We start from the raw sequence: 25,278 nt of genomic DNA, 5'->3' as shown, positions 1-25,278 counted from the left end.
AAGAGTCAAAAATCCTTGCGTATGAGTGATTATTGGGTTTATTGAATGACGGGGGACCATGTGTAACCATGGATCTTCTCCATCTATCTTTGATATAACAATCTATTTTATATGGTTGCTCTCAAATTGTTAGATATAGATCCGCTCTAGAGTATGCTGCCGACTCATGCATAAACAACCCTATCTCTATTCTATGGAGGTGATTGAGAGCATAGTTCATCCTATTGAACATATCACTCGATATAGGTGATACGTATCGATCCAATAAAAATCGGTATGAGCAATACAATTCTTATACATATCGATCTATTGATACATCCTATTGTATCATATGTTGATACATCGATATGTATCGTATCGATGATTAGTTGATACATCGATATAAATTGATAAGATGAATCATGATCGAGAGACCACTCAACTTGACTATCCGATGGTAGAACAGTTCTCGAGTTTGTTATCATGTTAAACACAAGCTCTAAATAAGGGATGAATAAAGTAACAGAGCAATAACTGTGCCTGGTTACCCAATGTTGGCCAATTGAGAAAGGAATAAAATAGTAGTCTACACCATTTATATTAACACTGGGATTTTGTTGCTTTCAGACCCATAAGAGTTTGCTTATACGAAATTGTTTGCTGAAGATGAGTTTACTATTGGTGTGGTCAACCCAGCATAGACTATAGGTTATGCCGATAAAGACTTCCGGCTCGGTGATCGTATGGTATATTAGCTTGATTATATAAAATTGATAAGATCGTCTAAAGTTGTTAGAATAGTGATAGTGTATGTATAGTTAGTAAATCGTTATTTAAGATGTGATTGTCACATAGTATCCAAGATGAAATTAGAAGAAAGAGGCTACCCTCCACCCATTTGCTCATGTGAGCAAGAGTTAAAGGCAAACAGTTATGGGGTATCTCCTCTTATCATCATCGTGGATAAGAGATCATGGGAAGATTATTAGAGGAGATTAGAAGTTATTTTTTTATAAAATATTATGTCTCCTTACAACCATATATAAAAACTTATATTTAAGACAATAAAAGAGAGAGAAAGGATCACCTTTTTGACTACTCGCATCCATATTTATATATCTCGAGTTACTAACTTGAGCGTCAAAGAGATCGAGTTGGGAAATCTCTCATAATATTGATTTTCATGCAGGTGGCACCTCGAGAGTTCGACGTTATCCACCTCCGATACACCTTGGACAACCCTATGCATATGGGTTTGGATCATGTTGAGCTTACTAGTACATCAACGATTTTTTTTTTTGTAACATTTTAGCGTTAGAAGGAGGGCCTGATGTCATAGGAATACCCACCCACCAACCCTATCAATAAACACTCGAGTGAGGAGGCTCTGCCCCTGACTCATAGTACTTTTACTCAAGGGGGTAGCAGTCACCCTTTCCATACATTGATACATTCACCTCGATACAAACGTCGATGGTATATTAATGTATATTCAATGAATAGGGCCTCTCACCCCCAAGGATGACCTCGAGCCACCTGTTTATCTCCACTGAGGTATAATTAAATCTCACTCAGCAGGTATAAATGCTAACAGGCATAATACAGGCTATTACTTTGCTTTTGCCCCAATTAGCCCAATAAGTAATGCTACTAGCTCAACCGCAGTCACTAGTTCAACCGTCGAGGTTCCTCACCCAACATGGTATTGACATTCCAAGAGCACCCGAGACCCATCAAATCATTGGCTAAGGGGGCACTTTGGTTTCCAACCGTAGAATTTAGCTAACTATATTACCACTCTACCCTACTTGAATCTGAGACTCAATCGATGGATTCGATAGATGGACTGACTTTTGGAAGAGATACGATGACAGTTTCAATAATAAAAAGAAAATTCATGAGGAACCGATTTTAGCGGACTTCTACCTCCTATCGTTGGAGGAATTCGGTGGCAGTGCTAACCTAACAGGGCACATTGTAGCTTTTCATATCCAAATATCATTATATGACATCTTGGGCACCTTGATGTGCCGCACTTTCCCAACCATATTATGAGGCTCAACATGAGAATCATATGCTTGCCTAAAGCTGCTTTCTATTAGTTCTTTTGCCTAGCTCGTGGGGGAGTTCCAACTTCATTTCCTCAAGAATGTGCACCCGAGGCCATACGTGATAATGCTTCTCGAACTCAAGCAAGGGGAGGAGAAAACACTTGCAAACCTCGTTGTTTGGTTCATGAATAAAATATGAGATATGGTAGATGCTCATCCATTGCTCATAATATAGACCTTCATAGTAGGGCTCAAGCCATTTCGCCTCTTATAATCGTTAATAGAAAGATCATCATCGATTGGTATAGAGGCACTTTAGAGGGTCATTCAATACGTAACACTGATGCAATGGTCTCAGGTAAATATGAGAAGTCACATAAGAGATCAAAGTAAAAACGGCCACAATCCACCCCGACCTCAAGGTCACTACAACGAAGGAGAAATAAACAACTCAAGTAAACTCACCCAAGGTCCGAGCTGACCCCTCTGAATATGATTAGAACTAATTTTTTTCTACAGATAAAAGAGAATGAGCTTTTAAAAGACTCACCCGATGAAGACTCTATCGACGAAAATAGACATATCTAAATACTATCGATTACATTAGGATTCTGGCCATGACATGGAGGATTGTCACAACATGAGAGAGTATATTGAAGAACTCATACATCAGGGACATATCGGGTCGTTCATTCAAAAGCACCGAGAACTCTCACCCTAACCTCAGGAGCTAGTGGAGAGATAGATTAACGTCATTATTCATGGATCTGTCTTGGGAGGAGACAACTCCTTGGGTCATAAAGCTTATGCCTGAGCTATAATTAAAAAGTGATTGAGGATAGAGAGCGATATGGAGATAACCTTTAAGAAGGAAAAGACCGAGTACCTTAACCGAAACTATAATAATACCTTGATAGTTTCTATAAGAATAATCAACGCTTGGGTAAATACGGCCATGATTGACATAGGTAGCTCTACCAATATTCTCTACTTTGATGCTTTTTAAAATCTCAAGCTCTTAACTAACGAACTTATCCTTATGATTTCTTCATTGACAAGGTGCATTAGTGACTTTATCTCGCCTCTCGAGACCATTAACCTGTATGTCAAATTTGGAGACGAGCCTTGCTCCAAAATGATGCTAACTAAATTTATAGTGGTAGATATCCCCTCAATATATAATGCAATTATAGGTCAACCCACATTAAATAGATTGAGGGTGGTGGTGACAACTTACTACATGGTGATAAAGTTTTCGATGAGAACAGATATCAGAGAGCTGAGAAGCAACCTAATGAAGTCGTGCTAGTGCTACCTAACGACGATCTCCCTACTAAAGAAGGTCAGACCTGAGGCACCACATTTAGACCCTTAAAACTTCGCCAAGTCCATCACATATCCTCAATCAGTGGAGTCGCTCATTAAAGCACCCCTATACAAGGCTCGACCCATTTAAGTTGTCAAGGTCGGAGTGACACTTCCCAAAGAAAGATAGGGCAACTCATGAACTTTCTTCTAGAGAATCTTGAGGTATTTGCATGGTCATCAAGAGATACGCCAGGAATTAACCCCAACGTAGCTCAATATCACTTGAATATTTTTCTTAAGGCACGACCAATGAAGCAAAAGCCTCACAAGTTTGTTCCTAACTATCAGCATATAATTAGTGATGAGGTAGGCAAGTTGTTAGGAGTAGAGTTTATTGTCAAGGTGTAGTATCTCTAATGGCTTGTTAATATTATACTCGTTAAATAGTCTAATGAAAATTAAAGGACATATGTTAATTATACCAATCTTAACAAGGCATACCAAATGACAACTACCAACTTTCTCAGATTGATCAATTGGTTGAGACTATTATGGGTTATGAGCTCCTCACCTTCATGGATGCATTCTTAGGATATAACTAAATTAGAGTGGCATCAGAGGATTAGGAACACACTTTCTTTATCACCGATCGAGGCATATATTGTTATGAAGTCATACCCTTCAAGTTAAAAAATAGAGGAGTGACATACCAAAGGATGGTGAATATTATCTTTAACCATTAGATTGAGAGAAATATTGAACCGTATGTAGATGACATGATAGTGATGAGTAAGATGGTTGACTCGCATTTGACGGATTTGGCAAAGATATTTCAAGTTCTAAAAAATTTCAACATATGCCTCAATCCAACTAAGTGCACTTTCAGAGTCAACTTAGAAAGTTATTCGGATCATTATGTATCTTAAAGGAATAGATGCAAACCCCAAGAAAGTTTAAGTCATATTAGAGATGCACCCACCTTGGTTGACAAGGGATATCTAATAGTTAATAAGTCAGATAGCAACACTCAATTGATTCTTATCATAATCTAGTGATAAAGTGTCTATCTTTCTTTCAGGTATTAAAGAACTCAAGGGTTTCCTATAGACCGAGGAGTGTTAAGAGGCTTTCAAAAGGTTAAAGGACCACCTTGCTCAATTGTCGCAACTCACTTCCTCTACATCAAGTGAAACTCTAAGCCTCTACCTCACTACCACTGACCTAGTTGTCAGCTCGGTGTTGGTACAAGATGACTTGAGAGTCCAGAAACCTATCTACTATATTAGTCATATTCTGAACGGACTTGAGGAATGATACCTCATATCAAGATGCTTGTATTTGTGCTAGTCTTGGTAGTAAAGAAGCTCTACCACTATTTTCAAGCATATGCTGTGCAGGTGATCACTGACCAATCACTCAAACAAGTTTTCTCTAGGTTCAATGTCTTAGGTTGGCTGTTGAGGTGGTTAGTAGAGCTAGGTGAGTTTTATAGGAAAATCTTAGGACGACATTACATGCGTAGCGGAAGAATAAAATAAAAAATATAATATTTATTTCCATAGAAATGTTTCATCGTCGTATGAAGATTAGTGTGCAAAAGTCATAAAATAAAAAATTATCTGTATAAAAAAGATGTGTTACCTAGGGAGATCGTATATCCTTGAAATCCTATAGATCTATGAGAGAGGATGAAAGATGTCAAGTACTCTCATCTCCAACGGTGATCCACACAGTAAGGGCTATAAAAATGCTCCTCAAATCACTGTCCAAATCTCCACACGCCCCAAATAGAGGCGGAAAGACGAGAATAGAAGGTGGCAGCTAAAAAGGCTTAGCATATGGTCCTTTGATTCTCTCTTATTTATAAAGGTCCATTGTCAACTTAACCCTAATGGATCCTATCATATTAGTTACTGGATCTTCATCTAACTATCAAGTATCTTAGATTAGTGGATCTCTATCTAATAATCTCTTATTGGCTCTTATTGGATCTTATCTATAGGATCTAATAATTCAAGGGCTTATTGGATATTTGAACATTTACTCATCGTAACACCTATCATATGTGTGTGGCCTCTAAGCCTAATATCAAACTAGTCATGAGTCATACTTTTCAGAACTCCTTATGACTCAATGAATTATTATCTCCATAATAATTCACTCGACTCATCGATTGCAAGCGTACTATGCCACTATGCCGTAGTCCCAAAAAATACAGGGTAATCCAATCCATTGAACCTATTTATCCTCAGTTACCATGTATTTATAGTTTCTGATCTATCTAATATCTTAAAAAGCATATACCATACATTATGTTGGCAGACTCATATAATTTCTACTCGAGTCTCGCTCTAAGTGGATTCTCTCGAAGAATACTTTCTTTCTTAATCTGAATGACCCTAGTTAGAGATTTGCTTGAGCAATAACATAGAAAATATTTCTTTTATGACATCAAGAGTATATGATTCATTATAGACACTCAATAGCCCTCGTAAGGTTGGCTGCCACTCTCGATAACCGATTATGCTATATTTGAAACTTTCATGTCTATAAGTTTAGTATCAAAAAGTGAAATACTCATATATGACATCCTTGGTATCTCAAGTCTAAGGACCATATATACCATTGGGATGATGGAATCGCTGTCTGACAATGAGGTATCATCAACCATCCAGCATTCCATGAGTGGATCAATTAGTGAACTCATTCTCCAATGAACACCTGCGCGGTATCTCTAGTGTCTCCGCACGAACAGTTATTAGACCAACAACCTCCATCATATAGAAGGGTATATAGCACACCAGCCTATCCAGTCATCTCAATGTCCCTCTCGGGTGACCTATGACCGAGATTATTTATGATATATGTTTAAAGGCGAATCAGCCTCGTTATCGTGATCTTATTATTTTCTGGTTTTTATTGCATAGATCTATGAACATCATAATACATGCAATAGACAATATAAAGTGAAAAAAATATCAAATAAATAATAAGTAAAAAAAGTGTGTGTTATATCACACTTATTATTACTTTTGTGATTGGCTTGCAGGGCACCTATGACCAATAAGTTTAATATCTAACATGTTACAAGGACTACCATAAAGGCCTAAGTATTAACAAACTTTATCTTAGAACTAATTTCTCATTCGTTTGAGGTTGACAAGCACACCCCACCCACATGGACACTATTCATGGATGGTTCCACTACCTTAGATATATGTGGTGTCAGACTTGTCTTAAAAGGCTTGAACAAAAATGTGTATAAGCAAGCTCTCTAATTCAGGTTTAAAATATTCAATAATGAAACCTTAGTATAAGACACTTCTCTTGAGGTTTTGGCTTGCTTGGGAGCTTCAAGTTTAAGGCCTGATGGTGTTCATCGACTCACAAGTAGTTGTGAACCAAGTGAGGGGGTACTACAAGGCCCAAGATGTAACTATGGCAAAGTACATCATCGAGGTGCAAAAATTAACCTACAACTTCTCTCGATTTAAATGTGTTTACATGTCCCTAGTGAAAAGAATGCTTAGGCTGATGCACTTGCTAGAATAGCATCGACTCGGGCCTCGAAGGATGGCGGACTATTAGTCGAGATATTGCCACACAAACCATTGAGACGCATAACATGATTACAGTCGAGGAAGAGCCAAGTTGGATGGATGAGATCTTATGTTACAAAAAAGATAGAACTCTTTCGACGGACCCTACAATAGCTTGAAGAGTCGAGCATCATCAAGCATGATATTGCATAATTAACGATTAACTATATTATGGGATTTTTAGTCAATCATTTCTCATATTCCTAACACCCCAAAAGACCGAGAAGGTGCTTATTGAGGTACATGTGGGTATCTACGATGAGCAAATCGATGGATGAACCCTCACATTCAAAATACTTCGGCAAGGGTTCTACTTATTGATGTTGTGTAAGGATATAATGAAAATAGCATATGCCTAAATATGCAATAGGTTCTATAGGTTTACATGGATACAACATTAATCAGTAGTCATTTTGAGTTCGATTGATTACAGATAGCCCTTCGCCTAGTGGGGTATGGATATCCTTAAACTATTTTCACTAGCTTTAGGTTAACAAAGGTTTCTCATCATTGGAGTTGACTATTTTACAAAGTGGGTCGAGGCTGAGCTATTGGTATTGATCACTGAGAAATAGGTTGAGGGACTCATATGGAATAATATCATCACCCGCTTCAAAATTCTGAGAGCCATCATCAGCGACAATGAAACTTAATTTAACAATATGAAATTCAAGGAATTCTATCAAGTATATGGAGTTTACTAGGTTCAACTCGGTGGCACATCCTAAGACCAATTGTCTCGACGAGGTCATCAACCGAGGCATTCTTGAAGGATTAAAGAAATAGATCATTGGAGCAAAATGTACTTGGGTGGATAAGCTACCAAGTATCTTATGGGCATCCTGGATGGCACCTAAGACTGGTTAGGAGGTTCGTCATTTAGCTTAGTTTTCAACACTAAGGCGTATCATGGCACCCGAGATAGTCTTTTCAACACCTTGGGTTATGAATTTTAATGAGGAGCTATTCAAAAAAGGACTTTGAGTCGGACTCAACCTAATCAGCAAGGTTAGATCAGAAACATATATAGAGGCATTGAGATATAAAAAAGTGGTAGCCAAATTATCTAACCGATGTGATCGCCCTCAGGGAGTTAAACTAGGAAACTTGGTACTTTTGAAAGTTAAAGTTAGCAACCCAACTAGATCCCAGAATAAATTAATGTCAAATTGGGAAGGGTCATGTTAAGTCATCATGGTCGTCTGAAATGAAACCTATTACCTCGAGACAACAAAAAGAGTAGTGTTATCGAGAATATGATATATTATGAATTTAAAAAAGTTTTACCCTTGAGACGTCCTTTGGGATCAGGTCGGGGTGACTATGCCCTAAGTGTCGGCCATTGATCTACCATATCTTTGGCGTCAATTGTAAAAATATATATTTTTTTTTTCAAGATGTGGGTATTACAAGTTGAGGAAAAAAAATTTATTACCTTAAATGAACTACATTAACTCAGTCAAGTGTCAACATTAGGCCTCCACCTACCTAATTAGAAGATTAGTCAAATGAATAAATTTCACGATGCAATAAGCAAAAGACACAATAACTAAATCGGATAGATAGACTTGATGACTAAATAGAGACTAATGCATTATGAGATAACAAGCTAGGTATTAGGGGGAGGTGGCAAGTCAAAACTATCATTAAAAGGTACTTCAGGTGCTATTAGAACATTTTGATCGTCAAGGTAATCAATGATCGCATCTTCCTCAATCTCTACCTTGGGATACTTTGCCTTGAGTGGATATTCATCAATCTCCTTTGCCCTTGGATTGTCCAAGGATAGAGCATCAACCTCCCTGACCATTTGGCAATCGTGAGATCGGGAAGAGTTTGTGCGAGAAAGAAAAGATATCCCAACTAGTAGAGATAAAATAATAAAATATTGGAAGATTGAGGTATTGCAGAGTTGACGCGTGGTAGGATGTGACACTCAAGAATTGACTCGCCTTGTAAAAGAGAACATAGGTTAAGTAGAGAAGGCTCCTAAGGAGAGCCTTGAAGGCTTAATTGGAAGAATGAACATCACCCTTATGGTTAAGGGGCGATTTATAGGGAGGGGATCAATCTCTCTTCTCTCACATTAAAGATAAGTGTCCCTTTGGGTTAAACCTGAAGGGTTATTGATTAATGAAGGTGTACTTCAAAGAGTGCAAAAATGATCGATAAGTGAAGTCCATCTCGGAGAGTACAAAAGTGATCGATGTGCAAAAAATACGACTCACGTCAAAAGAAACCTATTACAACAAGAGACACGAGACAAAATATGTTTGAGACACATGAATTAAAAAAATTTGACCTGCATAAAAGAAACTTATCATGACGAGAGTTATAAGACCTATAAAATTGGATAGTAACACGTACAACAAAGATCCCTTCAAACTAGTATAGTCAAGAAAAAAAAAGGAATAAAAAGACATGTCTATCCTTAATCATGTTAGGGTCTTTTTATAGTTACTTGTATTTAATGGATGATTATTTTATAATTGATAATTTTATTGAATTGTCAAGTGTTAATTAACTATCATCAATTTTATACAAAGACAATTTTCTTCTTTTAGACACTAGAAAATACTTCTCAAATGTCACCTACATACTAAAAGAACACCCCATTTATAATTTTCGGTTGTGTTCCTTCATTTTGTTGTGATTTTGTGATACATGTTGTAAGTGATTTTATATTACTGGTCTATGATCAATATGACATTAAATAATCATATATACAAATATTTATATATATAATAAATATATTATCGGGTTTGTGCAATCACAACTCAATCCCCTTCATCAGTATTATTATGTTATTGTCAGGTTGGATTCACCTAATCCACCCAAGTCAGTAACATCCGGATGCGGATCCAAATACTGAACCATATGTTTCGGGTCGGATCTGATGAAAGAACATGAATCCCACGTAGTCCACGTGTTCGCCAGGTGCGCATGCCATTAGGTAGGTTCCTAGGTCAAGTTTGACGGCTTCCCACATTCATCAGGTCCGTCGACTCCGATCCAACGGTCCACGTTCGCTGGCAGACTCGTTTTCTCGACCTCCCCTTCTCTATAAACTTCGGCCTTTTCCGCCCAATTTTGTTATTCCGAGACACCTACGCTTGACCGCTAGTCCGCCGAGTCCCCGGATCGCGTTCCCTGCGCACGCTAATTAGGGTTTCATCCTCTCCGGTTCATCGATCGAGGCGGCGATCGGGAGGCCTCTGGGGTTTGAATCGCTGGGTTGGGTGGTTTTTCTTGTCGGATTTGGGGATCGATCGGGTTAGGTTAGGCCGCGGAGATGTTCGGGAGGGCGCCGAAGAAGAGCGACAACACGCGGTACTACGAGATCCTGGGGGTGCCCAAGAGCGCGTCGCAGGATGATCTGAAGAAGGCCTACCGGAAGGCTGCCATCAAGAATCACCCCGACAAGGGCGGGGACCCCGAGAAGGTATAGATAGATCCCTGTCTCTCATATGCTTGATTTGTTTTATCTTGTTCTCTTTAGATCCGATCCCTGTTTGTTCGTAAATTAGATCTGCTTCTGAAAAGATCGTTTTTTCCCACACTTATGGGAGGAGTGTCTCTTAAATTCCATTGATCTGTTACTGTCTTTGATTTATTTGCTAGATACTAATACTAGAGATCTTGGTGGCTAATCTGACGTGTAGATCTTTTTGGATTTGACTTTAAATGCTGCTATGTTCTGAATTAGATTATTGTATTGCTTTCTTACAGCATATATTTAGCAGCTAAAATCTTGCAGTGGGATGGTAATACTTATTGATCCCAGAAACAAGCAAACAATTAATGGTTTAGGAAATATGCAAAGATTGTTTATTTATTATTATATGCATGAAGGTCTGAGCATAGCTTACTGCGATGAGTTGCCTATTGGCATCATGAGGTGGCATTAAATGTTCTATTTCTCGTGGGGATCAACTTGCTGTAGTGAAAGTTCGAGCCTAGCTGCCTGAGGTTTTTATTGCATGCTTGCTGTTGTTGCTTATGTGTGTTGTTATATGTGGTTAGTCCACCTCGTATTGTTCCTTTCAAGAATGAAGATTACAATTCAGTTTCTTGCTTTCAGTTCAAGGAGTTAGCTCAGGCTTATGAAGTTCTGAGTGATCCTGAGAAGCGTGAGGTCTATGATCAGTATGGTGAAGATGCCCTCAAGGAGGGAATGGGTGGTGGAGGTGGCCATGACCCATTTGATATATTCTCATCTTTCTTTGGTGGGGGCCCCTTTGGAGGTAAGCAATCAGCTGCTCGTTCATTGATGTAATTGTCTATGATGTACTGTTGTCTTCTGGTATCAAAAAATTGTGGTTTGCTTATGCTTGAGATGCTCTATGAACTTTTTGCTGTCATGTTTTTTGTAACAGGAGGAGGAGGAAGCAGCAGGGGTCGAAGGCAGAGGAGAGGGGAGGATGTGATCCATCCTCTGAAGGTGTCTTTGGAAGACCTTTACAATGGAACTTCCAAGAAACTTTCACTGTCACGAAATGTCATCTGCCAGAAGTGCAAGGGGTGAGTTACCTTTCATACCCAGAACATGAGTTTCCAAGATTCGGATAATTGTTCTCATTTTTTGTTACACTTATGCAGAAAGGGTTCAAAATCCGGTGCTTCAATGAAGTGCTCTGGTTGTCAGGGTTCTGGTATGAGGGTCACTATTCGTCAGATTGGGCCTGGCATGATTCAGCAGATGCAGCAACCATGCAATGAGTGCAGGGGTACCGGGGAGACTATCAATGAGAAGGATCGCTGCCCGCAATGCAAAGGTGAGAAAGTTGTCCCAGAGAAGAAAGTGCTGGAGGTTGTAGTTGAGAAGGGAATGCAAAATGGTCAAAAGATTACCTTCCCTGGCGAGGCTGATGAAGCAGTATGATCTTTTATCTCTTTGCTTTCGTTAGATCATTTTTCTCCTGTTGTGTAGAATTATTTAATACATGTTATAGCTGGAGCTTTATTTGTTTAAGCAAATCTTTGTCTCTTATGGTTTAAACGGGTGAATGCTTGCAGCCGGATACTGTCACAGGAGACATTGTGTTTGTTCTCCAGCTGAAAGATCATTCCAAGTTCAAGAGAAAGGGTGACGATCTCTTCTTTGAGCACACATTGTCCCTCTCTGAGGCTCTCTGTGGCTTCCAGTATGTTTTGACCCACCTGGATAATAGACAGCTACTTATTAAATCAAACCCTGGTGAAGTTGTTAAACCCGGTAAGGCTCATGGGGGCAGGCAGTCTTATTTGAAATCACTACTCTTCACCCTTTGTCTAGTGAAACATCATATTGATCTTGGATTATAAATGAGCTTCTTTCTGCTGACACAGATCAATTTAAGGCAATCAATGATGAGGGTATGCCAATGTACCAGAGGCCCTTCATGAGGGGGAAGCTCTACATCCACTTTACCGTTGATTTCCCCGAGTCACTGACACTAGATCAGTGTAAAGCTCTTGAAACTGTACTCCCTCCAAGGCTTGCAACTCAGATGACAGACATGGAGCTGGATGAATGCGAGGAAACCACATTACATGATGTTAACATTGAGGAGGAGATGCGGAGGAAGCAGGCTCAAGCTCAGGAGGCTTATGAGGAGGACGACGATGTTCATGGCGGTGCCCAAAGAGTGCAGTGCGCACAGCAGTAAGGTGCCCTGAATCAACCTGAACTGGTAGGTCTGCAAGCTTATTCTTTGGAAACAGCAAAAATTGGGTCATAGTCATCTTTTATTCATGTTACTTTACAGCAAATTGTCGAGCTAAGTTGCTCCCGGACTTGGATTATTGATGTCTTAAATTTTTTTCTCTTCTCTCTCCTTCATTGCAAGCAAAATGATCAACTATGCTATTTTCTACTTGGATTGCACTATGAACAGCAATAGTCATGCCATTAGTTTGTTGATTGTTGTTAAGTTCTCGGTCCCAATGAATGGAGAGCCTGCTGCAACGTGAACATCTTCCCATGTCACAATCTAGAGTGCGAGGGTAGAAACAGTCATTATAATAAACAAGTCGACATTTACAGAACATGGAAGGCAAAATGAAGGGAAGCTGATCATGGATCTACCAATTTTCTATAGTAGAAATGAAGAGACGCGAGCAGTGCTTCCACATTTCCAGACTATAGGTTAAGCACACGTTTCCGTGAAACATGTACAAGAAAAGAAGCTCCCCAAGAATTTGCTCAAAAAGAAAATGGCTTAGTGACAACCAAATGTCAAGTAATCCTCATCACATTCATATAATTTCATGTATGCTATCTCATTAGGATGGGTAAGATTTTTAGACTTCTAATTAGATTTAAACTATTCACAAGAATCGTAATTAAATTTAAACGACTTGTATGACTACTATTATTAGGAATAAAAATCTAAGAAAGAAAAGGAATCCTAATTTATATACGTTATGTATCTGATAAATAATGGTGATTTCAAAACATTTGAATTGATTTCTTCTTATTTTTGATTATTTTGAACTTAGAATTTATATAATATTATCACATGATTTGAACTTAATAGAGAATTTTGATTTTTCTAATATATTAATTGGCATTCTTAATAGTTATTGGGTGAATTTTTGAAAAAAAAGCTTATAAATTTAAATTTTTTTGACAAGACATGTATTTTTCTTTAAGTGATCATTTTATCCTTACCCTTGCCCTGCTAGGCTTATCGCCCTGTATTGCCCATCGATTGCCCTTGCATCGTCCATGTGCACGTAGAGGCAACGATGAATCTAACAGGAATCAAATAGGTGACGGAGGGGGATGACCTATCTTAAGCAAGGGTAGTTCGATTATATTTAGAGGGTTGTGGGGATGACCTGTCTAAGCAGGGGTGGTTCGATTGTATTTAGAGGGTTGTGGGGATGACCTGTCTAAGCAGGGGTGGTTCGATTGTATTTAGAGGGGTGTGGGCTATGTCGTCAAGTAGTGATTCGATGGTTGTAAGCGAAGGTACAAGACGATGACAACGATAGATCCGATAAATTTTTTTTATATAAATTTATTAAAAATAAAATGATATTTTCACGTAAATAAATCTAAAATCAAATAACTTCTTTGCAAGAATTCGTCCAAAATTATTGACGATGGACTTGGGAATATATATATAGTAGAACTTTACAGCGTATCACGGTCATAATTGATTAAGACTAGGGCTCGCGAATACCCCCCCGCCCAGACGCGAGCCCTCTTTCGTTTCGCCGCCTGCTGCCGCTGCCCGCCCGCTGCTCGCCGTGCGTCGTCGACGGATACGCTTCCTACTCCTTCATCTTCCTCCACCGCCTCCGCTTCTTCTTCCTCTTCCTCATCTTCTTCCTTCGCTGCCCCTTCCCCTTCTCCTTCCTCTTCGAGTCACCGGTACGTACCGGTGATTTCTATATCATGTTTTTGCCACATGATTAAAGGTTTTTTAGTTGACCCGGACAAGAATGAAAAATCTGCAAAAATGTTATGAAAAATGTATCGACGTCATTCTTATCATCTCTTTTAGACCTAATCTATATGATGTATGCCCTGTATGTTGGAGTTAGTACAAAGTGTTGAACATTCTCTCTGTGTTTTCTGTACTCAGGAGACAATTTCTGGTAAACAACTGTCTCAACGTATTTCTGATTATGAGAAGAAGCAAGAATTGTTCTCTGTTTTCACTGTTGAGAACAAGTCTCAAAGAGCTGGTTTATGAGAACACAGCCAAACGAGGCCTGTGGCTCTCCGCCTCAAGTCTTGTACATGAAGATCTCCATCTCCACCCTCGAATCCTTTCAAATTTCTGCATAAATACTCGATCTTTCAGCATTCCTGTAAAGCGATTTGATCGTGCTAGCAATTGCCGAGGCCTTGGTCATCATGACTTTCCAGAAGTTAGAGTATCGAATCGATTTCTCTGCTCATCAGAGGCCGGTAGTGGAGAATTACCCAGGTGCTGGAACTGTGGTGGAGCTGCAGTATCGCCTGGACCATTCTTGGCTTGTGGATTGTGTGGAAGCGTGCAGCCTGTGGACCAATCAATTGACTTCTTCCAGATATTTGGGCTGTAAGTGCTCTTGGCATATAACTTCTTCCAGATAGAGCGTGTAGTTTTTCAGATGACAGTTGTTGGCTGCAGTGAGTGTTGAATTTCCTTTGTTGATTAATGCAAAATAACTAGTTCGATATTTATTGATGTTTACATCTCAACAAGCTCTTTGCACCAATAAATCATTCAATTGGGTCAAGGGAAACAATATAATTCTATGGCGAGTCTTTCTTTGTAATTTTTTCCCTCATTATCTGATTTTTGTTATCCTTTGCAAAAATTAACTACTTTTTGGTACATCTATTGTCTTTTTTACTGCATTCAGGAACTCTTGCTATGCAAATTTTATGTGTAAAATACAAGCTGATATTGGTTTCTTAACTTTCAGGATGGTGTGTTTTTTTACTGTGTGGTGTTCCTGCATTATTTCTGAAAATAAGTAACTGTGATTTAACCATGTAACAACAGTAACATCACAAAGGTCAGTTGTGTGACCCTGTTGTGAGAATTCCCACTAAGTTTTGCGATTTTTGCAAGCTTGTGGGTAAAAAGGTTATCTAATCTAGGGATACAAGACCATATTAAAAAACTAGTCTCGGTTCCCAGTTCAAAACAGTTGTTACATCCCTTCCCTTCTATTGAGTAAGTTAGTGAGTCTGTGCATCTGTTTGCACCCACATGTGTATTTCTTCCTCCTTTGCTCTTTTGAGTGATCCCACCATTCAATGAGCAGCGGGTTTTTAACCTTGTGAGTTTGGTTCCCGGCAGCTACCACCTTTCCTTGATCATCCATGATGATGTACCCAGCTTCTGCAGCTTCAGCAGACTTAGAAATAGATCCATCATAGTCTAAAGAATAACTTGCCTCATTAATATCATTATTATTGATCTGAGAATTCAATCCCCTATCTCCTCAGAATTGGTGGCTTTGGTTGATTGCTTAGAGGATAAGGCTTGAACTTCTAGCCACAATGTAGAGGGTTGTATAAAGCAGTTCTGATGCAAGCTTTCATTTCTGTTTTTACAAATCATTCAGAGGATGTTTGCAGTGATTGCCCTTAAGGATTTGGCAGACTTGTCTTTAAGATCCACGCTCTCTAAATCTGAGCTTCTTGGTTCCAATCTTCTATTCTTGTTAGAGAAATCTCAAGCTTGTCTTGGACAATTACCCAAAAAGATTGCAATCTGGCATTTAAAAAATAGATTGTCAAGTGCAATGTTCGGCTTCTTGATCTGAGCTGACGTGTCGGTTGATTGCTGTGCCGCCCCATACTAGTGTGTTGAGTATCTGTACGGTGGGGTGTGTCGACGACATAGAAAAAAGCCAAAAAACCTCCAAAAATACTTGCAAAATAGGAAAAAACTTATATTAAGGTTTTTTATTTGGAACTAAATGTAAGTTTAGTATAATTTCATCAAAAATCTTCTAAATTAGGAAGGAATTGCAACATATATCTTTTTCAGACTTTGAGGGGCAGCGTTGTGGTATGTTCCGAACCATCGTTCCATTGATATTGAATTATCTATAAAGATATGATTTAAATTGATAGATTACTAGTTAAGCTTTAAGATTCAAATGAATCAAGTAATAAATGGATTGATTGATGAATATATCTGCCTTCTGGTTCTACCATCGAAAAGAACGACGGGGCTCCATAGGCGATGGATTGGGGTCCTCGATCCTGTATATTCATATATCAATATGGCATGTTAGTCAGACCTAATCCTGAAATTTCTCCCACGATATGGTATAATAATACACCGTATATTATTGGTGCATCAATATGGTGATGGTTGTAGCCTGATCGTTGCGAACCACATGTGCTCGAGGCGGTTCCTGAGGCAAGTATGATTGTGGCATGTATCAGTGCGGAGGTTGGAGAACGTCGAAACTTCTACTTTCGTCACTGACCTACTGTTTTGTATTAGAAGATCGATCACTGTACTATTGCTTGTAAAAGAGTGACCAATATCACTGTACTATTATTAGTCGTAATATCTTTTATAATATGATGGTTGGGAATATGATGAGCTCCACTTTGTGTCTACGTTGTATAAGTTCTGTCGCATCTGTTCAAAATCGTCGACTGCCTTCTCCTTCTCCTTTTATATATAAACCTGATCAGTACCTTGTCTAGCTCCATGATTTGAATCTTAGGTGGTATACGTAAAATACTACTCTTCGGTCCATGCATCACCTTGAAATTGAGTAGGTGGAACCATCGACTCCCTGACGTTGTTGCCATTATCGGTCGAGGCATTGCTGTCTATGGCATTGCTATGTCTACGAATCGAGCAGGTTTGCTGAATGTTATTGAGAAAGTGTCTCGTCATCCAATTTGATTTTTTCTAATGGTGTGACTGATACTACTACCTTCCCATTTGTCTTTGCATGTTAGGCGAACGATTGTGACGGTTGGGTATCATGACCCTGAGTAGTTTGACTTGAGGTTGTTTGACACCTTCCATCATGTTTTGACAAGGGGATCTTCCTTCTGCTGGCGATTTTGTTCCTCTTATTCTAGTGCCTTAGTGATAAAACGCGAGGATATGACGGATCTCCCGCTTTATTAAGTAAAGGATCATCTTGATTCCCCGTTGCTTCGATCCATTCCTCCCAAATGAGCCTTCCAAAATTGATCCAATCCACAAATCATAGCTTATATTGAGTTTAAGGGAGTGAAAAATATGAGAAAGAGAAAGATGTGAGTGAGAATGAGTTTGAGAGAGTGAAACATGTTGAAAGAGCAGGGAGGAAAGGATTTGAAAACCCTTTGAACTGGTCCACGTGTCAGTCACCTATTAGACGTATATACCACTCGTATCGTATCGTATCGTGCGGTACAACGAGCTTGATCAAGTGTCTAGACCAAAATGACAGACAGTCTAGGGTAGCGGTATATGACTTTAAAGTCGTTTTGGTATTTCGGTATAGAAACCTAATCAAGCAAATTTTATGTTCTTGACATTCCTCTGATACTAGTATTACTAATAAGTTCTAATCCGATTCTTGTTTTGGATGTGCATTTGTTATGTGATGAAGAGTCTCTAACATCAGTTTATTTAGTATGTCTTGGTGCGTGGCTTTTATCAGGCATAAAATGATTATCATGATTTTGATTGTATCGATTTTTTCCTAAAAGTAGCAATCATCTGAGATATTGTGGTTGTAATAGGAGTGTTTTGACCTGTAAGTTAATGCAAGCATCTCTTTTAGATTTTTTTAAGAAGCTAATTGGAACTTTCCCTTTATAACAATGAATGGTAAAGTCCTACATTCTTCACTTAATGCAGGGAAAGAAAATATGAAATAAAGGATGGTAATCTAGAAGGGAAGTATAAAGATTGGCAAAAGAAATTGCATCCTGACCTAGTGCATTCAAAATCTGAGGTCGGAGGATATGTTTCGAAACTTTAGAATTTAAACTTGCCTGCATATTTTATAGTTTGTACGTAATTCTTTAATTAGTTCTAAATCTATTGGTATACATGATTTAGAAGGAAAAGATGTTTGCGGCTGAACAGTCTGCTCGAGTAATTGATGCATATCGGACTCTAAGCAAACCCCTACTGAGGGCAATATACCTGGTAAGTTTGTTGCTAACCTTTATGCGACGACCTTTGCTGGTAATTTTTTAGATAATTATCTTGTAGTAGATAATCAATATTTTAATGAACTTCTCTTTGTTTTTGAAGTGGCATATTTCTGGTTCCTTTGTTAGTATCTGGCAGCTAAAACTTATATTTTCCAGTAATTATTTGATTTCCTCATCATTTCATAAGTTAAAAGCCAATTAAACTCTTTCACTACTGAGTTATTGTCCAAAATGGTGAAAGATCACATTTTGGAATTATAGATGGTGACGGAGGCAAATAGCTTGAGAGTACAAGTTACTGTGCTTATTTGCTATAGATAGTGCCGGTTAGCAAGGATTCCAGTCTGCAGAATCCTTGTTGTATAGGTATTTATACTTCAATATTAGTTTTTTTTCTTGGAATTAATGATGGAAGATAAAATTTGCTTCTCTTGTGGATTTATAGCAGCACTAATTTTTATGTGGCCCTCTTATTTCCCATATTTTGTAAACCTTTCTAATATGTGAAATAAACTGACTGGACTTTGAGCATATTGAATTGCGCCAGTAATCCTGCAAATGAATGAGAATTGTTTATAAACTATATATTATATATATTCTGATGTTTTCTTTTTGGTTTGATGTCCTATCTCTTTTATTTTCTTGTCTTATTGCATCAATATTGACTATTAATCACAGCCACTTTATTAGTGTATATTAGTAGTTGTTGCTTGAAATGGACTGGAAAAAACAAAAGTCGAGTTTATTGTGATTAATATCCGTTCTCTGTTATCCTTTGACAGTTGAAACTGGAGGGTGTACATGTTGATGAAGAGAAGACAATCACAGATCCAGATCTGCTTGCTGAGGTAATTATCTGATTACTTTTCGGTTTTGCCTGACATTTGAAGATCTTAGATTCAGGAATTTGAATGTCTCACCAACTTTGGTATCCCTCAGCTTGTGGATGATGTGGGTCATTAATCACCTTGCATATTTGCAGTATTCTGCTGTCTTCTTAAAATATATAATCCCACATGTTTTGATATTATTTCCCAAATAATAATGAACTTCATGTTTTTCATATTATGCTGTGACAGATGATGGACATCCGAGAAGCTGTCGAAGAGGCAAATGATTCTCATTCACTGAATCAGATACAGACTCAGGTTAATCTTATTCTGCCCATATTACTCTAATTGTTTCACTGTTCCATGCCTTGATATGTTGACAAAATACCACCAATTGCTTCCCATATCTTACATAGGTAGAAGAAAAATTTGAGAAATGCTCAAGATCATTTGAGCAAGCATTCAAAATTCATGACTTTGACAATGCTATAGCTGCAATCGAACGAATGAGATATCATGACCGTGCCCTTGAAGAGATCACAAAGAAACTTTGATCCGGCTTACTGATGACACACAAAATGAGTTCTCTTGAAATCTTGATCAGCAGCTACCAATCGAGGTGAATGCCAATGCCGGCGTAGCTGGCACCTCAATTAGCATATTTGCATCTTTTTGGGGCATTTTTCAGATGGTTATAATCAATAAGTTCATCTGAATGAACTAATTTTGATATATTGCCGTTTTAGAATTTATTTCTATCTGTAACAATTTTTTTTGTAAGGTTATTTTTTTTGTTATACGAGTAATAGAAAATAATAATTTATATGTGTAGAGTTACTACATTTATATCGATCTTTTCTACTTCTCAATGTCGATGGGAGCTTTGTATATTGGGGACGAACGTCACGTGACATATATGAATATCACGTGAGGATACAGTGGTATAGTTGCACGCTGCAAAGAAAAATGTTCTTGCTACGTCTGCGACGCACCCGATATCAGCCACCCACTGTTGGAGTGGGAAGAGAAGAAGCCACCAAGTGGGGCCCACGTGGGCTCCATGGCCTGTTCCCAATCACGAGGCAGATGAGACGCGTACAACACGCACGGGATCACAACTGCTCTCAGGAACTGACTTACACCCTCGACGATGTGTATGCATCCGTCCATTTCATCTTTCGCCATTCCATTGAGAGAGAGAGAGAGAGAGAGAGAGAGAGAGAGAGACAGATGGGTTGGAAGCGGGAGAAAGAGGAGCCCTCGAGGCGGGGCTTCGGCGATCTTGTGAACCCTAACCCTGATCCTAACTCTCGATTCGCGGCGGGCGAGGAGCGGTGCTCGACGCAGATGGTGGTGCGATCGACCTGCCGAACCGAAGAGGTCCAGCCCGGTAGGTTCGTCCGCAAGTGCGAGAAGACCGAACAAACCCTCAAGGATTGCGTTGGAAGGTATCGCTGCCCGTCGTTTCCTCTCTTCCGTTCTCGTAATCCTGTGGACGTTTCGATCGATTTGTCACACTTGGATGCGTCTATCACTTTGGTTGTGGTCTTCGATCCAGAAATTTATAAATCGATTGATTGATTGTTTGTTTGTGATGATTCATCAGTTTTGGTTGGATGAGACTTGTGGTACTCGCGGCATATCATAAATGATCAGTTAGTTGCTATATTAGGATGAGATGTATGCATTGTCTCATCATGTACGGCATGGATCGGGAGAAGAACATCTCCCGAATTACCGACACCAATGCATGACAATATATACAATGACTACCAAGCATGGAATTGTGGCATATCATCTATAAGTATATCAAGTTGAATTTGAAAAGTTGAATTTTCTTTTGTGGATAGTTGAAAATGTCTTTATAATAATCATCATGATAGAGCAGATAGAATATTAATGGTTTCATCTAAAAGATATATAAATAGTTAATTGCATTGTGTTTGTTTTTAGGCTTTTGTACCTGTCAGTCATGAAGATTGTGCTTAATTAATTTTAGACCTACCAATATGGGAAAGGGAAAATATGTCTTGAGTTAAGAAAACTTCTGGCTTTACATTTTCTTGAGATGTAAATACTCCAAATTGGTTTAGGCATGTGTACATCGGTCACCTACAGTATTTATAATGTCAATTTTCAATTGTCGGATTAAACATAGGATTTGTCCACCTATTTCATGTAAGTCCAACCCATATTTTGGGCACTATTATATTCATTGGAGCATTATTAAAAACTGGCTATGCTTCATAAAGGTTATATTTTACATTGCTTGAATATGTAGAATGCACACATATTTGCTTGTAGTTTTCTGGAAATGATGGCAATACAGCTATTTAAATACCTTGCTCGTGTAGATTTATAGTAAACCATCCTTCAATCTCTTGCTCATGTAGATCCTATTCTATTATTCTTAGATCTTGTCATAATTTCATAATAGCAGGTTTTAGATCAACGGCATAACTCCACTGTATGAATGTCTGATGGACTTCCAGTGGAATTGTTCATTAGCTATTTCTGTCTTTTTCTGGTTCATGACAAAGGCTTACGAAACAAACTAATGCCTTTACAGTTGAATCTTAAGTAGTCTATCAGTGATGCAGAGTGGCTTTGCATAGGACTCCAGGAAAAACTATGAAGTGCATTTATGGACAAGTTATACTTGCATCACTGTTAGTTAATATGCATTGATGCATTGTGGAGAACTACAAAATCCTTTTATGTTAGCAATCTCGTTTGTATGGGTTTTAGCATTGATTGATATCGTGGGTTTTTTGTTCTTCAGACCTGTCGAATTAGTTGAATCAAAAACCGAGCACACCGAAGATGTTACTGATGAAGTGACCGGAGGATTGTTTCCTTCTAACTCGCCAACAATGGAGCCCTTTAATTTTCCTGGGCTTCACAGTGACATTGAAGGTATTGAAGGGAGATTGTTTGGTGGTTTTGGTAATTTCTTGGAGGCAGCTGACGGGATGGCAAATGAGTTCTTCAAATCTTTTGGAGACCCTTGTTGGCATAGCGTGAGTCGTTGCCTTTTCGTCAATGGGAAACCGCCGATGGGCAACCGAAGAAGGATCCTTGGAAGAGAAGAACAAGCGAGTCAGATTCTTCTGAATCCGCTGGGCAGATGACAGATGTATAAAAATTGCTTAAAGTTTCTCTTCATAGTGAACCAGTGGTTATCAGATGGATTTATTGAAGTCTATTCCGCATCAGAAGGTAGTTTTCATTTCCAAACAATAATGCTTCTAGATAAAGTTTTTTTTTGTGTCAATAAATGAAACATATTTTTTCCGAAAGAGTTCAGTATCTTCTGCAGCAGATCATTGCAAACTATATTTTGTTTCACTTTTGCTGTGTCTGTAACTTCAGATTTGTCTAACAAATACATGATGATTGAGGGTTTGCAATTTCGATTGTAATTTGCAGCAATTTCTGACACTTCGGTTGATTCAAGTGCGGGTTCCAAATCACAAATATAAGGTTGCAGCACACTTCGTTCTTGATCCATATTGATGACAATATCGTTAAATATGGTTCTCTCGTTTTTGTCGTAATCACCGCTCCCTTATTTTGGGTAATCGTTTTCTTTCCCAATAGTTATGTACTTATCATCTCTTATCGTGTAATTTTATATTTGTCCAACTCATTAGGATTTTGATTTCTATCTTTTGAACATCAAGTAATCATCTCTTATCGCGTAGTGTTGGCCTAATTATATATTATCCAACTCATTAGGATTTTGATTTCTATCTTCTGATCATCAAATTTCAGACTCTATAATACAGAAGCATTTCATGCCCATATTTTATGTTATAGAAGCACTTGATACAAAATCAAAGAGTTATCTGATTACTTAGGAGTTAGGGGAGGAAGAGGCGAGGGTGACAATAGATGAGGAAGCAACGACACCAAAAGGTGGGGGGCATTTGTAAAACGATGAAGGCATCATAGAAGTAGAAGATGACGCGGGGAATGCGAGGTTGGCGATGATGTAGTGGGTCCAACGAATGAAGAAGTCAAAGACAATGCAGAGCTTATCAAGGGAGCGTGGATCAGAGGACGACGACCGCTTGACATCTACATTGACACCGAGCACATTTGTGAAATTATTTTTTTATTCTTTATTTTCATATTTTCGTTGATAAAACTGATATCATTAGGATAAATAGATTTAGTTGTTTTACTAACGTAATTACATGAATACTAATGTACCTTATTAAAGTATAAGATTGGAACGTTAAATGTAGCTAATGATCAAATCCATCGAAGACATCAATATCCACAGATCCAATACCTAATCATCGTTAATCATCAAACCATCGCCTTAACGATTAGCAGCTTATAAAACCATCACCACCAATTTCACACAAAAATAAACTGATCCCCAACAATTTCATCAAATTAAACTTTTTCAACTAAAATTAATACCATCAAACCCATTTCCATCTTCTTTTTTGCACATTTAATCCGAATCATATAAATACCATGTTTGTGATATTTTACATCCATTTAATCCTTCAATGAAAAGATAGAGAATAATAAATAATCACCACCACCTGGCCCAGTTCGCTGCAGCCTAACGGAGCATTGACGGCAAAGTGAAGCAGAGACGGAAACCGTCGAAATAATCGTTACACCGTCACCGTTGGCTGACGTTACAGGCGCCGTCATCATAAGTCGGCGCCCGGTCGCCGTTGGACGGGCTCCGCCAAAACCCCATGCCGTGGAACTGCGCCAACATCTCCCTCTCCAACTCCACCGGCGATGGCCCAGCCTCCCGGCGAAGCCCATCCACGTCTCCGTTCGAGTCCTCCTGCGCGTCGGAGGAAGACCCGTCCCCTCCGAAACCGGCCTTCGGCCCCAGCAGCGCCTTCTCCTTCCGCTTCCTGGCCCTCTGCCTCCGCTTCTCCCGAGCCCGCAGCGCCCGGCGGCAGGCCACCGCAGGCAGCCGTACCGCAGTCAGCACCAGGAGGTTCACCACCAAGCAGGGACCCAAGCAGCACACGGCGACGCAGTCCGCCGCCGTGCCCCCGGCCACCTCCGCGCACCGCGGCCCCGGACGCGTCGTCTGCTTCAGGATCACCGGGTGCCTCCGGTTGGGGGCCACCGGGATGCCCGCCGCCGACGGGGCGACCCCAGCCCTCGGCGTCACCGGCGGGGACGAGGGCAGAAGCCTGCGATGCGCGTTAACCCGTGCCATCCGATCAAATCACCGGAGGCTGGCTGTCATCGTCGGCGATCCAGATGTCCTCCTCCTGCTTCCTTGGAGCGAAGAAGGTTCCAGAATCTGTAGGACGGAACGGGAGGGGGTCGGGTGACCTCCCGGAGGGGACAACGGTGACGGGGTTTGGGCGGTCGGGCTCCAATTAAAAGGTCAGGCCCGGTCCGGTCAGGAGATGGGCGATGCGAGCTATTGGCCGCGGAACCCGGTCGACCCCCCGTTTCTTAGTCTCTGTCGATTCGACCCGGTCCCAGAGACGGATGGAAGCGAGGCGTTGCCTTAAATGTGTGGCCATCAAAATCCAAATAACCAGCGAAATATCTCCGAGTGTGTTGTGGCATTGTCCATATTAGAGGAGAAATGTGTTCATATCTCAGTGGTACAACAATTTATGTTTTATTTTGTATCTAATTTGAATGGATTGGGGGGCTCTAACAATTTATGATTAAGAAGAGTTCATCAAAAATACTCTAATGAAGCCCAAATCATATATAGAGAAGACATTTCTCTATATATGATTCCAGTGAGTTGAAAGTCCCAACTACTTACATCTTTAGAAATCAAATGTATTAAAAAGCAAAAAATTGCTGAATATAAGTGATTTTTGTATTTATCTTTCTAAATTTAAATTAAGTTAAAAAGTCTAATACATATTTACTTGATTAATTTTTAT

At 39.3% G+C, this 25,278-nt stretch overlaps 4 protein-coding genes across 5 annotated transcripts; all 4 read left to right on the top strand.

Moving 5' to 3' along the window:
• The first annotated feature begins 10,025 nt into the window (after nucleotides 1–10,025).
• Nucleotides 10,026–12,792, top strand: LOC103999053 (dnaJ protein homolog). Its single transcript, XM_009420696.3, has 6 exons — nucleotides 10,026–10,379; nucleotides 11,019–11,181; nucleotides 11,314–11,458; nucleotides 11,537–11,813; nucleotides 11,954–12,152; nucleotides 12,266–12,792. Exons 1-6 carry the CDS (start codon nucleotides 10,230–10,232, stop codon nucleotides 12,583–12,585), a joined length of 1,254 nt encoding a protein of 417 aa, XP_009418971.1. The 5' UTR covers nucleotides 10,026–10,229; the 3' UTR covers nucleotides 12,586–12,792.
• A 1,282-nt stretch (nucleotides 12,793–14,074) lies between these two features.
• On the top strand, nucleotides 14,075–20,231 carry LOC135586104 (iron-sulfur cluster co-chaperone protein HscB homolog). 2 transcript variants are annotated; one of them, XM_065126864.1, is made up of 7 exons: nucleotides 14,076–14,297; nucleotides 14,512–14,973; nucleotides 18,250–18,346; nucleotides 18,454–18,543; nucleotides 19,334–19,399; nucleotides 19,631–19,699; nucleotides 19,798–20,231. In XM_065126864.1, exons 2-7 carry the CDS (start codon nucleotides 14,555–14,557, stop codon nucleotides 19,933–19,935), a joined length of 879 nt encoding a protein of 292 aa, XP_064982936.1. In that variant the 5' UTR covers nucleotides 14,076–14,297; nucleotides 14,512–14,554; the 3' UTR covers nucleotides 19,936–20,231. The 2 variants fall into 2 exon arrangements, with proteins under 2 accessions (XP_064982937.1, XP_064982936.1); XM_065126865.1 differs by lacking the exon at nucleotides 19,798–20,231 and having other exon boundaries at nucleotides 14,075–14,399; nucleotides 19,631–19,791.
• Nucleotides 20,232–20,354: 123 nt separating this feature from the next.
• On the top strand, nucleotides 20,355–25,011 carry LOC135623656 (uncharacterized). The gene is made up of 4 exons (XM_065126866.1): nucleotides 20,355–20,829; nucleotides 22,164–22,600; nucleotides 22,811–22,958; nucleotides 23,242–25,011. Exon 4 carries the CDS (start codon nucleotides 24,103–24,105, stop codon nucleotides 24,700–24,702), a length of 600 nt encoding a protein of 199 aa, XP_064982938.1. The 5' UTR covers nucleotides 20,355–20,829; nucleotides 22,164–22,600; nucleotides 22,811–22,958; nucleotides 23,242–24,102; the 3' UTR covers nucleotides 24,703–25,011.
• On the top strand, nucleotides 20,612–22,897 carry LOC135622091 (fra a 1-associated protein-like). The gene is made up of 3 exons (XM_065123730.1): nucleotides 20,612–20,829; nucleotides 22,164–22,401; nucleotides 22,811–22,897. The coding sequence occupies exons 1-3, from the start codon at nucleotides 20,612–20,614 to the stop codon at nucleotides 22,895–22,897; spliced, it is 543 nt and encodes a 180-aa protein (XP_064979802.1).
• Nucleotides 25,012–25,278: the final 267 nt, after the last annotated feature.

This window comes from Musa acuminata, chromosome BXJ2-9 (assembly GCF_036884655.1).
Source record: "Musa acuminata AAA Group cultivar baxijiao chromosome BXJ2-9, Cavendish_Baxijiao_AAA, whole genome shotgun sequence".
Taxonomy (NCBI): Eukaryota; Viridiplantae; Streptophyta; class Magnoliopsida; order Zingiberales; family Musaceae; genus Musa; species Musa acuminata.
This window is presented reverse-complemented; position numbering and strand designations above follow the sequence as displayed.

Coding starts and splice junctions, on each gene's coding strand:
- LOC135586104 (XM_065126864.1), top strand. CDS start 14,555: ATGAGAAGAAGCAAGAATTGTTCTCTGTTTTCACTGTTGAGAACAAGT. Junction 18,347..18,453: donor TAGTGCATTCAAAATCTGAG/GTCGGAGGATAT, acceptor TACATGATTTAG/AAGGAAAAGATGTTTGCGGC. Junction 19,400..19,630: donor ATCCAGATCTGCTTGCTGAG/GTAATTATCTGA, acceptor ATGCTGTGACAG/ATGATGGACATCCGAGAAGC.
- LOC135622091 (XM_065123730.1), top strand. CDS start 20,612: ATGGGTTGGAAGCGGGAGAAAGAGGAGCCCTCGAGGCGGGGCTTCGGC. Junction 20,830..22,163: donor CTCAAGGATTGCGTTGGAAG/GTATCGCTGCCC, acceptor TTTGTTCTTCAG/ACCTGTCGAATTAGTTGAAT. Junction 22,402..22,810: donor GAGACCCTTGTTGGCATAGC/GTGAGTCGTTGC, acceptor TGTAATTTGCAG/CAATTTCTGACACTTCGGTT.
- LOC103999053 (XM_009420696.3), top strand. CDS start 10,230: ATGTTCGGGAGGGCGCCGAAGAAGAGCGACAACACGCGGTACTACGAG. Junction 11,182..11,313: donor TGGTGGGGGCCCCTTTGGAG/GTAAGCAATCAG, acceptor TTTTTGTAACAG/GAGGAGGAGGAAGCAGCAGG. Junction 11,459..11,536: donor ATCTGCCAGAAGTGCAAGGG/GTGAGTTACCTT, acceptor ACACTTATGCAG/AAAGGGTTCAAAATCCGGTG.
- LOC135623656 (XM_065126866.1), top strand. CDS start 24,103: ATGCCGTGGAACTGCGCCAACATCTCCCTCTCCAACTCCACCGGCGAT.